A 12,853-nucleotide genomic window follows, 5' to 3' on the forward strand; every position below is an offset into this window, starting at 1 on the left:
CATGGTCTGGGGCGGTGTGTCACAGCATTATGGGACTTGTTGTCATTGCAGTTAATCTCAACGCAGTATGTTAAAGGGAAGACATCATCCTCCCTCATGTGGTACCCTTCCTGCAGGCTCATCCTGACATGGCCCTCCAGCATGACAATGCTGTGCGTTACAGGGAAGACAACCTCCTCCCTCATGTGGTACCCTTCCTACAGGCTCATCCTGACATGACCCTCCCTCATGTGGTACCCTTCCTGCAGGCTCATCCTGACATGACCCTCCCTCATGTGGTACCCTTCCTGCAGGCTCATCCTGACATGACCCTCCCTCATGTGGTACCCTTCCTGCAGGCTCATCCTGACATGACCCTCCCTCATGTGGTACCCTTGCTGCAGGTTCATCCTGACAGGACCGGAATGTCAGTGTTCTGCCATGGCCAGCGAAGAGCCCGAAACTCAATCCCATTGAGCACATCTGGGACCTGTTGGATCGGAGGGTGAGGGCTAGGGCCATTCCTCACAGGAATGTCTGGGAACTTGCAGGTGCCTTGGTGGAAGAGTGGGGTAACATCTCACAGTAAAAACTGGCAAATCTGGTGCAGTCCATGAGGAGGAGATGCACTGCAGTACTTAATGCAGCTGGTGGCCACACCAGATACTGACTGTTACTTTTGATTTTGACCCCCTTCTTTGTTCAGGGACACATTATTCCATTTCTGTTAGTCACATGTCTGTGGAACTTGTTTATGTCTCAGTTGTTGAATCTTGTTTATGTTCATACAAATATTTACACATGTTAAGTTCACTTAAAATGAATGCAGTTGACAGTGAGAGGACAATTCTTTTTTTTGTTGAGTTTATATATATATATTTAAATATATATATCCGGTTAAATAAAAGGTGAAAAATATAATTGACTCAGAGCAATTATCTCTCATGTGCACAAGATGTGCATTTATCAAAGCAGTCCTATTAACTCCTAATCAAATGAATGTCATGTGTTGTGTCTCCCTCGTGTTTACAAAGAAAACAAGAAAAAAAATGTCCCTCTTGCTTGACCTCCCATCTCCATCTCCATCTCTGTTGTCTGAATAATAACAGAGCTGGTTTGGCGCCGACTTCCACCAGGGTCGCGTGCAGAGAACTTTAGTGGGGCCAGCAGTGGCATCGTCTGTAAAGCAACGGCATTTCGGTTCCTTACCCCGGTAAACCTTCAGGGGGTTTTCTTTGCATTCATTTGTTCAGTCTTCTGCAAGTCTCTGGAAAAAAATCTAATTCGTTTTATAACCAACCCCAGATGCGGCAGTGTGTGTGAGAGTGTGTGTGTGTGTGTGTGTGTGTTCGCCAGTGCTGGAGAGAAAGAGTTCTTGCTGCAAGGGCTAAAGGAGAACGAAGAAACAAACGGTTTGGATTTTTTCAATTCCATTTTTTGGGGGGTGATTTTTTAGGAATGAACGCAGATACGTGCGTTTCATACTGTGATATGACATCCATGGATTCATATTATAACACGCCTTCGCCACACGGTAGGGATCAACAACCATCGGATCCCTTCAGAATATTCCAACCGAGTGAAACCAAATACAGCCCAACGTTCCTACCCAAAGGACAACAGGGTTACGAGGAGAAGTCTCGGAGTCCTTTCCAACAGGAGTGCCAGTCACTGGATGACGGCACAGAGGAGGGCAACAACTTCAACAAATACCACCTCTTCATGCAACGACCGACCTGCAAAACACCCCCGGAAGGCGAAAAACTCCACCAGGAAAGCGGAGGACACAACGACGCGCTCATCCCCTGCTATGGTGAGTTCCAAACGGTTCTGGAGCGCCGTTCGCCTGGGGAACAAGCAACATTCCAAAGGTTCTTGAAACAAACGCGCTCGAAACTGGTGCCTTGACTAAAATCCAGACATCCTATTCATATTTGTAACAGTTTCCACTCAAATAAAAAGTTATTTTTTAAATCTCATTTCGCGAGGCAACGAAAGCAAAATAAACGTTTCGGCGGCTAGGCCATCGTCTGTCAATCAGCACCCAAACAGACAAAATAAGCAATGGATAGGTTACTGAACTAACAACCAGGAACAGTGTGGGCAAGGGGCCATAACAACAGTTACAAATGTGCAGATTTTATGAGGCCAGAGTGTAACTGGAGTTAGTTAGAGCGAACCCAGCATTTGATAAAATCCCTTAAATCCTCCATCTATCAGGAAGAGGAAGACGCATGCTATCTGTTAGAAACTACTTGACCATTAGACATTTTATGAAACCACGTTGTTGGTTGAGCTCAATAAAATCATGACAAATAATGCTGAACGATTTCATTCTGACATAGGCTTGCCTAATTCTGTATGATTTGTATTTTTGTTGTCTGTGTTGATATTTTGATGACTTGAACCTCAACAGCATACCTGCGTAGCCTAATAAGTTTACTTTTGAATATCTACACTATACTTTCTGAACACATCAGCAAACGTCATACATGAGGCTACCAACTTATCCAATTTATAGCACGCTGTCACTTTTGTTCCACACAAGTAAGGGGAGCTAATTAGACTGTGATTATTTTTTAAGATTTTAGGGATAGCGTAGAGGATAGCGTAGAGGCTCCGACCAGTCTCTGAAATTTGACATTTAAGCAATAAACTGAAAACTATACGGTTCGATGATATACTGCACCTCTTCTCACCTGAGGAATAGACTTCAACACACACACACACACACACACACACACACACACACACACACACACACACACACACACACACACACACACACACACACACACACACACACACACACACACACACACACACACACACACACACACACACACACACACACACACACACACACACACACACACACACACACAGCTATGTCTTACTATACTTGGGAGGACTTTTTGATTCCCATTCAAAACCCAAAACCTGACCCTAACTCTTACCCTCATTTGTACTCTAACCTTAACCCCTAAACCTAACCCTAACTCTTAACCCCTAAACCTAACTCTTAACCCCTAAACCTAAACCTAACTCTTAACCCCTAAACCTAGACCTAACCCTAACTCTTAACCCCTAAACCTAAACCTAACCCTAACTCTTAACCCCTAAACCTAAACCTAACTCTTAACCCCTAAACCTAACCCTAACCCTAACTCTTAACCCCTAAACCTAACCCTAACCCTAACTCTTAACCCCTAAACCTAACCCTAACTCTTAACCCCTAAACCTAACCCTAACTCTTAACCCCTAAACCTAAACCTAACTCTTAACCCCTAAACCTAACCCTAACTCTTAACCCCTAAACCTAACCCTAACTCTTAACCCCTAAACCTAACCCTAACCCTAACTCTTAACCCCTAAACCTAACCCTAACTCTTAACCCCTAAACCTAACCCTAACTCTTAACCCCTAAACCTAAACCTAACTCTTAACCCCTAAACCTAACCCTAACTCTTAACCCCTAAACCTAACCCTAACTCTTAACCCCTAAACCTAAACCTAACCCTAACTCTTAACCCCTAAACCTAAACCTAACTCTTAACCCCTAAACCTAACCCTAACCCTAACTCTTAACCCCTAAACCTAACCCTAACCCTAACTCTTAACCCCTAAACCTAAACCTAACTCTTAACCCCTAAACCTAGACCTAACCCTAACTCTTAACCCCTAAACCTAACCCTAACCCTAACTCTTAACCCCTAAACCTAACCCTAACTCTTAACCCCTAAACCTAACCCTAACTCTTAACCCCTAAACCTAAACCTAACCCTAACTCTTAACCCCTAAACCTAAACCTAACCCTAACTCTTAACCCCTAAACCTAACCCTAACCCTAACTCTTAACCCCTAAACCTAACCCTAACTCTTAACCCCTAAACCTAACCCTAACTCTTAACCCCTAAACCTAAACCTAACTCTTAACCCCTAAACCTAACCCTAACTCTTAACCCCTAAACCTAACCCTAACTCTTAACCCCTAAACCTAAACCTAACCCTAACTCTTAACCCCTAAACCTAAACCTAACTCTTAACCCCTAAACCTAACCCTAACCCTAACTCTTAACCCCTAAACCTAACCCTAACCCTAACTCTTAACCCCTAAACCTAACCCTAACTCTTAACCCCTAAACCTAACCCTAACTCTTAACCCCTAAACCTAAACCTAACCCTAACTCTTAACCCCTAAACCTAACCCTAACTCTAAGCCCTAAACCTAACTCTAACTTTTAGCCCTAAACTTAACCCTAACTCTTATCCCTAAACCTAACCCTAACTCTTAGCCCTAAACCTAACCTCCAAATCCTAACCCCAGCTCTAACCCTTAACCTCATTTGTACTCTAACCTTAACCCCTAAACCTAACCTCCAAACCCTTACTCTTATCCCTAAACCTAAACCTAACCCTAACTCTTAACCCCTAAACCCAAACCTTACTCTTATCCCTAAACCTAAACCTAACCCTAACTCTTAGCCCTAAACCTAACCTCCAAACCCCAACCCTAGTTCTAATCCTAAATCTAACCCCTAAACCTAAAATATAATTATTATAAGTGAAGACTGGTCAAATGTTCTCACTTCTCTGAAATGTAGTTGGTTTACTATTCTTGTGAGGACTTCTGGTACTACCAAGTGTAGTAAAACGTGTACACGTACACACACACACACACACACACACACACACACACACACACACACACACACACACACACACACACACACACACACACACACACACACACACACACACACACACACACACACACACACACACACACACACACACACACACACACACACGCACGCCGCCATGCTTTGAGACAAAATGACAGGCATCAAAGTGTAAAGTATAAATTTGAACAATCATACACGCATATGCATGCATTATGGTTTTGGTTAGATTTCTAAATCACGGCCTGCCATCTAAAACCATTGTCTTTATAAGATCTAACGATACAATAGGAACACACGGGCAACCTGACAGGGTATAGTAAACTGATGTGGATGTCTTTGGGAAAGGATACCCTTTTGCTCCCTTAACGTGAGCAAAGAGTTCGTTTTCCCAATATCAAAAACATTATATTTCTCCAGTTCAGTGAATAAGATATTAACGAAACAAACATTTCATAAACCCGGAGAATAGAAATCGTGTTTTATAATGACACAGATTTGAAGTATGATTTTAATAATATCTCGGCACTTGCGTTTAGGTCCTAAAACCATCAGGTCAAAATCCTACAGGCTAATTATTGAAATAAACTACAGTCTAAACTCGTTGTGCTAACTCTTTTCGCGCACGGCATTGATTTTTTTTTTTTGTGGGGGCAAAATTGACCAAACCTACATGCTTTGTTTCGTACGCCACATTCTTATTAAATTCACTGACTGTATGGCACAGCTATGGACAGCTGAAGACGCGCGGATTGACTTTCACCAAGGCCGCAGGACGCAAAGTAAACCACAACATACTTAATAACGTGACGCTATTTCGTGTTACACTGTGGTTCCAAGTTCATAGCAATTTACAAGATTAATTGTAGTAATATCATGACGACTCGACGGTGAACGGAGGATTAGGGCATAATTATAATGTAAATTAGCACAACAGCACAGCGTAATGACTCTGGCAAGAGACGTGAATGATGTTCGAAACCGCAAAGAGTTGCGAATGCAATATAGGCCTGTCATTTCCTGGATTGATGCACCTCATTGTTAATAAAGTAAAACACACACACACATCTATATATATATATATATAGCAAAACTGAAACTAAAATAATCTAGTTTTGTGTTTAAACAGAGCCCAAAGAAAGGGAATAAAGGTATAATTATGCTCTCACATCGTTTACATATTTGTTCCAGAGAATAACGTGCATTTAAACTATTTCAAAGCGACTGTTATAAAGATGTAATGACACAGTTTGTGTTGCTGATCCAATGCGCGACCTTTGGAGTGGTTGTGTCTTTTACAAGGCAGGGGAGATTTTAAAGAGAAAGCACAGCCCGATCATTAAATCTAGATTAAATCTGACTTTAACAAAGAAAAAGCCTTTAAAACACCTAAAACAGAAGCAGATTATATCCTAATTATATCCTAATAATATTGTAATTTTAGCTCCACATTATTATGATCATTATTATCATTATTATTATTATTAGTGGATCTTTTTGTAAATGAATTATTTATTTATTGTCTCAAAAAAAAAGTAAACTTGAGCTAATTCCTAAAAACAATAACTGCTGCGCGGACTATAGGCCGTTACCAATGGAACTAGTGCATAACAACAATAATCATTTGGTTTAATTTGCATTTAATTTCCAAACTAAATTAAATAACTTATAAAAGCGTGAATTCCAAATGACAAGCGTCAACATGTCTTAGGGTACAAAAACTAAAACCGAGGATCAGATTGTATTATAACGAGTTTCTGCCGTAACTGCCAGCACACAACCATGCTAAAATACACCCCATAAAGCGAAAAGTAAACTATTTTTCCCGTGACTGCAAACAATGGGAGTCAGGCCTTTTATACCGAGTGAAATCGTTATCTCACTGTGTATAGTGTGTGTGTTTTATTTCCTCAAGGTGAGAGCCAAGGTTAGAGTACCCCTCCATCGAACGAAAACATCTGGCAAAGTCCAATGACACAGCGAACCGTTTAAACTGCGATCATTAAATACAATACGTTTCCCAGAGGAGAGCTCTGTAATGTTATTCTATAAAATGTTACAGCCAGATAGATAGATAGCTTCGGGGAGGATATAGTGTTGGGAGGTTAGCTAAAGCCTCAGGCATCAACTGGCTTGTGTGGGGTTTTGGTAGTCTACTCACCGGGAGGAGATATTGCACAACCTCGGTTGTATCGTAACTACATGCGCGTCGACGGTTTATTATTAATGACATGGGAATGGTATGGTGCACTTTTCTAGTGTTGGGGGACAATGGGCATGCCTTTTTTTAGTTCATTATGACACGTCTGCTAACACACACACACACACACACACACACACACACACACACACACACACACACACACACACACACGCACGCACGCACGCACGCACGCACGCACGCACGCACGCACGCACGCACGCACGCACACACACACACACACACACACGCACACGCGCACACGCACACGCACACGCACACACACACACACCCATACACACCCAACATGATTTTTTTGGCAGTGAAGGTGCAGTATATCCCCGTTATATTCACACCTATCTTGGAACACAGGCAGACAGCTTCGGCAAAAATAACCCTTTTTTTTCACAGTTGCCATTTAATGTACTTTTCTACTTTCTGACTTAACAAGTCTTTATCACTGTTCATTGGCTTTGCTCTTTTCACATATTTCGGAAATATTTACAACGATTTACCTCTCTTTAGACACTGACCACAACAAATCAACTATATTGCTCGTCTTTACACCAGGCATTATCATCATTTAACGAGGCTCGTTCACAACCACAGAGCGTTTGCGAAAAATGGCACTAACGCTTCGAACACACCGACAGTGTTTCACGCAAAATAGTACGCGGCGTCACCTGGATATGTGTGCAACAAAAGTTCCACATTCACCTTCTGCGACCATTTCTGTCGAGCCGTCTACACGCACAGTTTGACACATATGTTAGATAAATCCAACAACTGCACCACACCGAACGAACGCACTGCAACTGCCTCATGCAAACACAACGCTGCAAGGCAAACGCAGCGTTTTCATTGGAAATGAATGTAATTCTGTTGTACCAAAAATGCAACTATGCTGTCGGTGTGATCCACGAGTAACACTACCAAAGATATGGCCTTAGGCTTGGTCGTATACACACGCTAAAGGCTAGTGCACTCAGGCAATACATGGGACAACAGGACCACGGGACGTTATAGGAGCTATAGATGAAAACCTCCATGGTCTGTACCTTTGGGACTGTGAGCCTCAACCTATATAAACTTGTACCTGACCACAGACAACAATGACTGAGAGCAAACCACCGGTGGAGCTGATGGCGTGCTAACAGAGAAGGAGTCTGCAGGAATGTCGACCAGGCCGTACCCAGCCACACAGCACTACAGGAGAGTTAGCTACCCCCATTAATGCAAGCCAGATGTGTAACGTGTGACCCAAATGGCACCCTATTCCCTATACAGTGCACTTCTTTTGACCAGTGAACCCTAAGTAGGGTACTATATAGGGAATAGGGTTCTATAGGGCTCTGGTCTAAAGTAGTGCACTATATAGGGAATAGGGTTCTATAGGGCTCTGGTCTAAAGTAGTGCACTATATAGGGAATAGGGTTCTATAGGGCTCTGGTCTAAAGTAGGGTACTATATAGGGAATAGGGTTCTATAGGGCTCTGGTCTAAAGTAGTGCACTATATATAGGGAATAGGGTTCTATAGGGCTCTGGTCTAAAGTAGGGTACTATATAGGGAATAGGGTGCCATTTGGAATGCTGGCTGTAAATGACTTCTATAGTTATTATTTGAGACTCCACATCACGGTCCCTCCAAAGCCACAGAGTCTGTCAGATGGACCGTGAGATGACAGAGTGGGACTGGTGTACGTAACCCCGTTTCACCAATGCCCCCAAGTAAATAAACCAAACGTCAGAAATGGGTTTCTGGTTTTGGAGCGCCGTTTTGAGTGATTTAGGGAGAACGGTGTGTGAGTGTGTGTGTGTGTTTGTGTGTCTTGGGGGGGGGGGGGGGGGCATCACTTCGCCACTGGCAGGCATACGTGAGTCGGGCGAATGTTTACATTCACATATCGTCTTGCATCATGGGTCTCTGAGGTTGTCGCAGTACTTTGATGTGGGATAATGTTGTAGTTTTCAGCCTTATCTGGAGAAAGGTGAAGAAAATACTCACATGTCATGTCCTCTATTTTGTTTCAGGATTTACTGACATTATGCATCTTCAGAAGATACTTTCGGTAACAAGCTTAGTTAGCTAGTTGTGAACACTGCATCTGAGATCAACTGAGGGCTAAAGTGAAACATCTGGATAACAGAGAGCTGATCTCCTCATCATAATGACATGACTCTCGCTTAATGTAATCTGGCAACGGCTGTGGGAAAAGACGACACTACACACTGTTTGACTGTGTGATGCTGATGATAAACCTACCACAATGCCTTGTGTTCAGGGACTCAATGTCCTGACCAAGAGACCATTTATATGGTGATAAAACACAAATGAAAAAAATGACTTGAAGTGGAGGTTTTAGATGTAAGATTTTGACTAATCTTATTGATCTTGTTTTAAATATTATGAGACGGTAGAATTCACCACAGATTAATGTTTTCTTCAATACATTCTGCACCACTACGACTTGGAGGACACACCACAGATGTTGTCATAGAGTGGAGATGTGTTTCTCTGCAGTAAAATACTATAAAATCTCCTGGCTGTGTTGTGATGGCCTCCTGCCAGAGTTGGACAATGTGAATATGTGTTAGAAGAACCAGGAAGTGATATCGCTGATAGCGAACACATTGGATTGATAGTACTGAGAGTAAGTGTCTGCATGGGAATATATTTGTGCCAAAATTGTATCCAATAGAAACAAACTATGGACAGTGTTTATGACAAATGCACATAGTACATAGTCATGGGACCCTTGTCACTTTAATAATGGAACACTGGTTACTTTAATAATGGAACACTGGTCACTTTAATAATGGAACACTGGTCACTTTAATAATGGAACACTGGTCCCTTTAATAATGGAACACTGGTCACTTTAATAATGGAACACTGGTCACTTTAATAATGGAACACTGGTCAAATAATGGAACACTGGTCCCTTTAATAATGGAACACTGGTCCTTTAATAATGGAACACTGGTCACTTTAATAATGGAACACTGGTCCTTTAATAATGGAACACTGGTCACTGGTTAATAATGGAACACTGGTCACTTTAATAATGGAACACTGGTCACTTTAATAATGGAACACTGGTCCCTTTAATAATGGAACACTGGTCACTTTAATAATGGAACACTGGTCCCTTTAATAATGGAACACTGGTCCCTTTAATAATGGAACACTGGAACACTGGTCAATAATGGAACACTGGTCCTTTAATAATGGAACACTGGTCCCTTTAATAATGGAACACTGGTCACTTTAATAATGGAACACTGGTCTTTAATAATGGAACACTGGTGGAACAGGAACACTTTAATAATGGAACACTGGTCAATAATGGAACACTTTAATAATGGAACACTGGTCCCTTTAATAATGGAACACTGGTCCCTTTAATAATGGAACACTGGTCCCTTTAATAATGGAACACTGGTCCCTTTAATAATGGAACACTGGTCACTTTAATAATGGAACACTGGTCCCTTTACTGGTCACTTTAATAATGGAACACTGGTCACTTTAATAATGGAACACTGGTCCACTTTAATAATGGAACACTGGTCACTTTAATAATGGAACACTGGTCACTTTAATAATGGAACACTGGTCACTTTAACTGGTCACTTTAATAATGGAACACTGGTCAAATGGAACACTGGTCACTTTAATAATGGAACACTGGTCACTTTAATAATGGAACACTGGTCACTTTAATAATGGAACACTGGTCCCTTTAATAATGGAACACTGGTCCCTTTAATAATGGAACACTGGTCCCACTGGTCACTTTAATAATGGAACACTGGTCCCTTTAATAATGGAACACTGGTCCCTTTAATAATGGAACACTGGTCACTTTAATAATGGAACACTGGTCACTTTAATAATGGAACACTGGTCCCTTTAATAATGGAATGGACACTGATCACTTTAATAATGGAACACTGGTCACTTTAATAATGGAACACTGGTCCCTTTAATAATGGAACACTGGTCCCTTTAATAATGGAACACTGGTCCTTTAATAATGGAACACTGGTCACTTTAATAATGGAACACTGGTCCCTTTAATAATGGAACACTGGTCCCTTTAATAATGGAACACTGGTCCCTTTAATAATGGAACACTGGTCACTTTAATAATGGAACACTGGTCCCTTTAATAATGGAACACTGGTCCCTTTAATAATGGAACACTGGTCACTTTAATAATGGAACACTGGTCACTTTAATAATGGAACACTGGTCCCTTTAATAATGGAACACTGGTCACTTTAATAATGGAACACTGGTCCCTTTAATAAGGTTTAGATGCTGTTTTACCCACTTTATATGTAAATACTGTATTATAGTCAAGGCCAATCCTATTTAACTATTGCTGTACATATGCTATTCTATAAATGTATTCTTCAGATATACTACATATTCTATCCACATACTGTCCATCATGTCTGTACATCCCATCATGTATTTATATGTACAGAATAGTGTGCAAGGCTGTCATCAAGACAAAGGGTGGCAACTTTGAAGATTCTCAAATATAAACTATATTTTTTATTTGTTTAAAACTTTTTTGGGTTACTACATGATATGATAGGACTGAGCGATATGGCCGAAATCTCATATCACGATATAGGTAATTTCATATCCCGCTAACGATACATATCACGATATAGGTAATTTCATATCCCGCTAACGATACATATCACGATATAGGTAATTTCATATCCCGCTAACGATACATATCACGATATAGGTAATTTCATATCCCGCTTAACGATACATATCACGATATAGGTGATTTCATATCCCGCTTAACGATACATATCACGATATAGGTACTTTCATATCCCGCTTAACGATACATATCACGATATAGGTGATTTCATATCCCGCTTAACGATACATATCACGATATAGGTACTTTCATATCCCGCTTAACGATACATATCGCGATATAGGTACTTTCATATCCAGCTTAACGATACATATCACGATATAGGTGATTTCATATCCCGCTTAACGATACATATCACGATATAGGTACTTTCATATCCCGCTAACGATACATATCACGATATAGCACATTTTCTGTAAATTCAATGAATAAATAGTTTATATAAAATAATCACATGTAAAGGCTTATTTCTCATTACATTTTGAATTATACTCAACAAATACAAGGTACTTACTCTTATTTGATTATTTCTCCTTTTATTTAGAACCTTTGTGCAAATTTTCAATTAAGCATGTAACAAAATACAGTTGGAGTCAGAAGTTTACATACACCTTCGCCAAATACATTTAAACTCAGTTTTTCACAATTCTTGACATTTAATCCCAGTAAAAATTCCCTGTTTTAGGTCAGTTAGGATCACCACTTTAATTTAAGAATGGGAAATGTCAGAATAATAGTAGAGACAATGATTTATTTCAGCTTTTATTTTTTTCCATCACAGTCCAAGTGGGTCAGAAGTTTACATACACTCAATTGGTATTTGGGGAGGCAGGTTAGCCTAGTGGTTAGAGCGTTGGACCAGTAACCGGAAGGTTGCAAGTTCAAACCCCTGAGCTGACAAGGTACATTTACATTTAAGTCATTTAGCAGACGCTCTTATCCAGAGCGACTTACAAATTGGTGCATTCTGTTGTTCTGCCCCTGAACAGGCAGTTAACCCACTGCTCCTAGACCATCATTGAAAATAAGAATCTGTTTGTATTAACTGTCTTGCCTAGTTAAAAAAAAAAAAAAATGTGGTCGCCTTTAAATAGTTTAACTTTAAACAATTTAAAGGCGACCACATTTTTGGGTGAATTTTGGCCAATTCCTCCTGAGCTGGTGTAACTGAATCAGGTTTGTAGGCTTCCTTGCTCGCACACGCTTTTTCAGTTCTGCCCACACATGTTTTATAAGTGTGAGGTCAGGGCTTTGTGATGGCCACTCCAATACTTTGACTTTGTTGTCCTTAAGCCATTTTGCC

The 12,853-nt window shown here is 40.8% G+C and overlaps 1 protein-coding gene across 1 annotated transcript in view; it reads left to right on the forward strand.

The window, feature by feature from the left end:
- The first annotated feature begins 1,070 nt into the window (after positions 1 to 1,070).
- Positions 1,071 to 12,853, forward strand: part of LOC124032118 (homeobox protein aristaless-like 4) — a 57,469-nt gene continuing 45,686 nt past the window's right edge. The window contains exon 1 of the mRNA XM_046344242.1: positions 1,071 to 1,792. Within this exon, the coding sequence (XP_046200198.1) occupies positions 1,438 to 1,792 (355 nt within the window). The 5' untranslated portion in view covers positions 1,071 to 1,437. The remainder of the gene's footprint in view (positions 1,793 to 12,853) is intronic.

Source organism: Oncorhynchus gorbuscha, linkage group LG01, assembly GCF_021184085.1.
Source record: "Oncorhynchus gorbuscha isolate QuinsamMale2020 ecotype Even-year linkage group LG01, OgorEven_v1.0, whole genome shotgun sequence".
Lineage (NCBI taxonomy): Eukaryota > Metazoa > Chordata > Actinopteri > Salmoniformes > Salmonidae > Oncorhynchus > Oncorhynchus gorbuscha.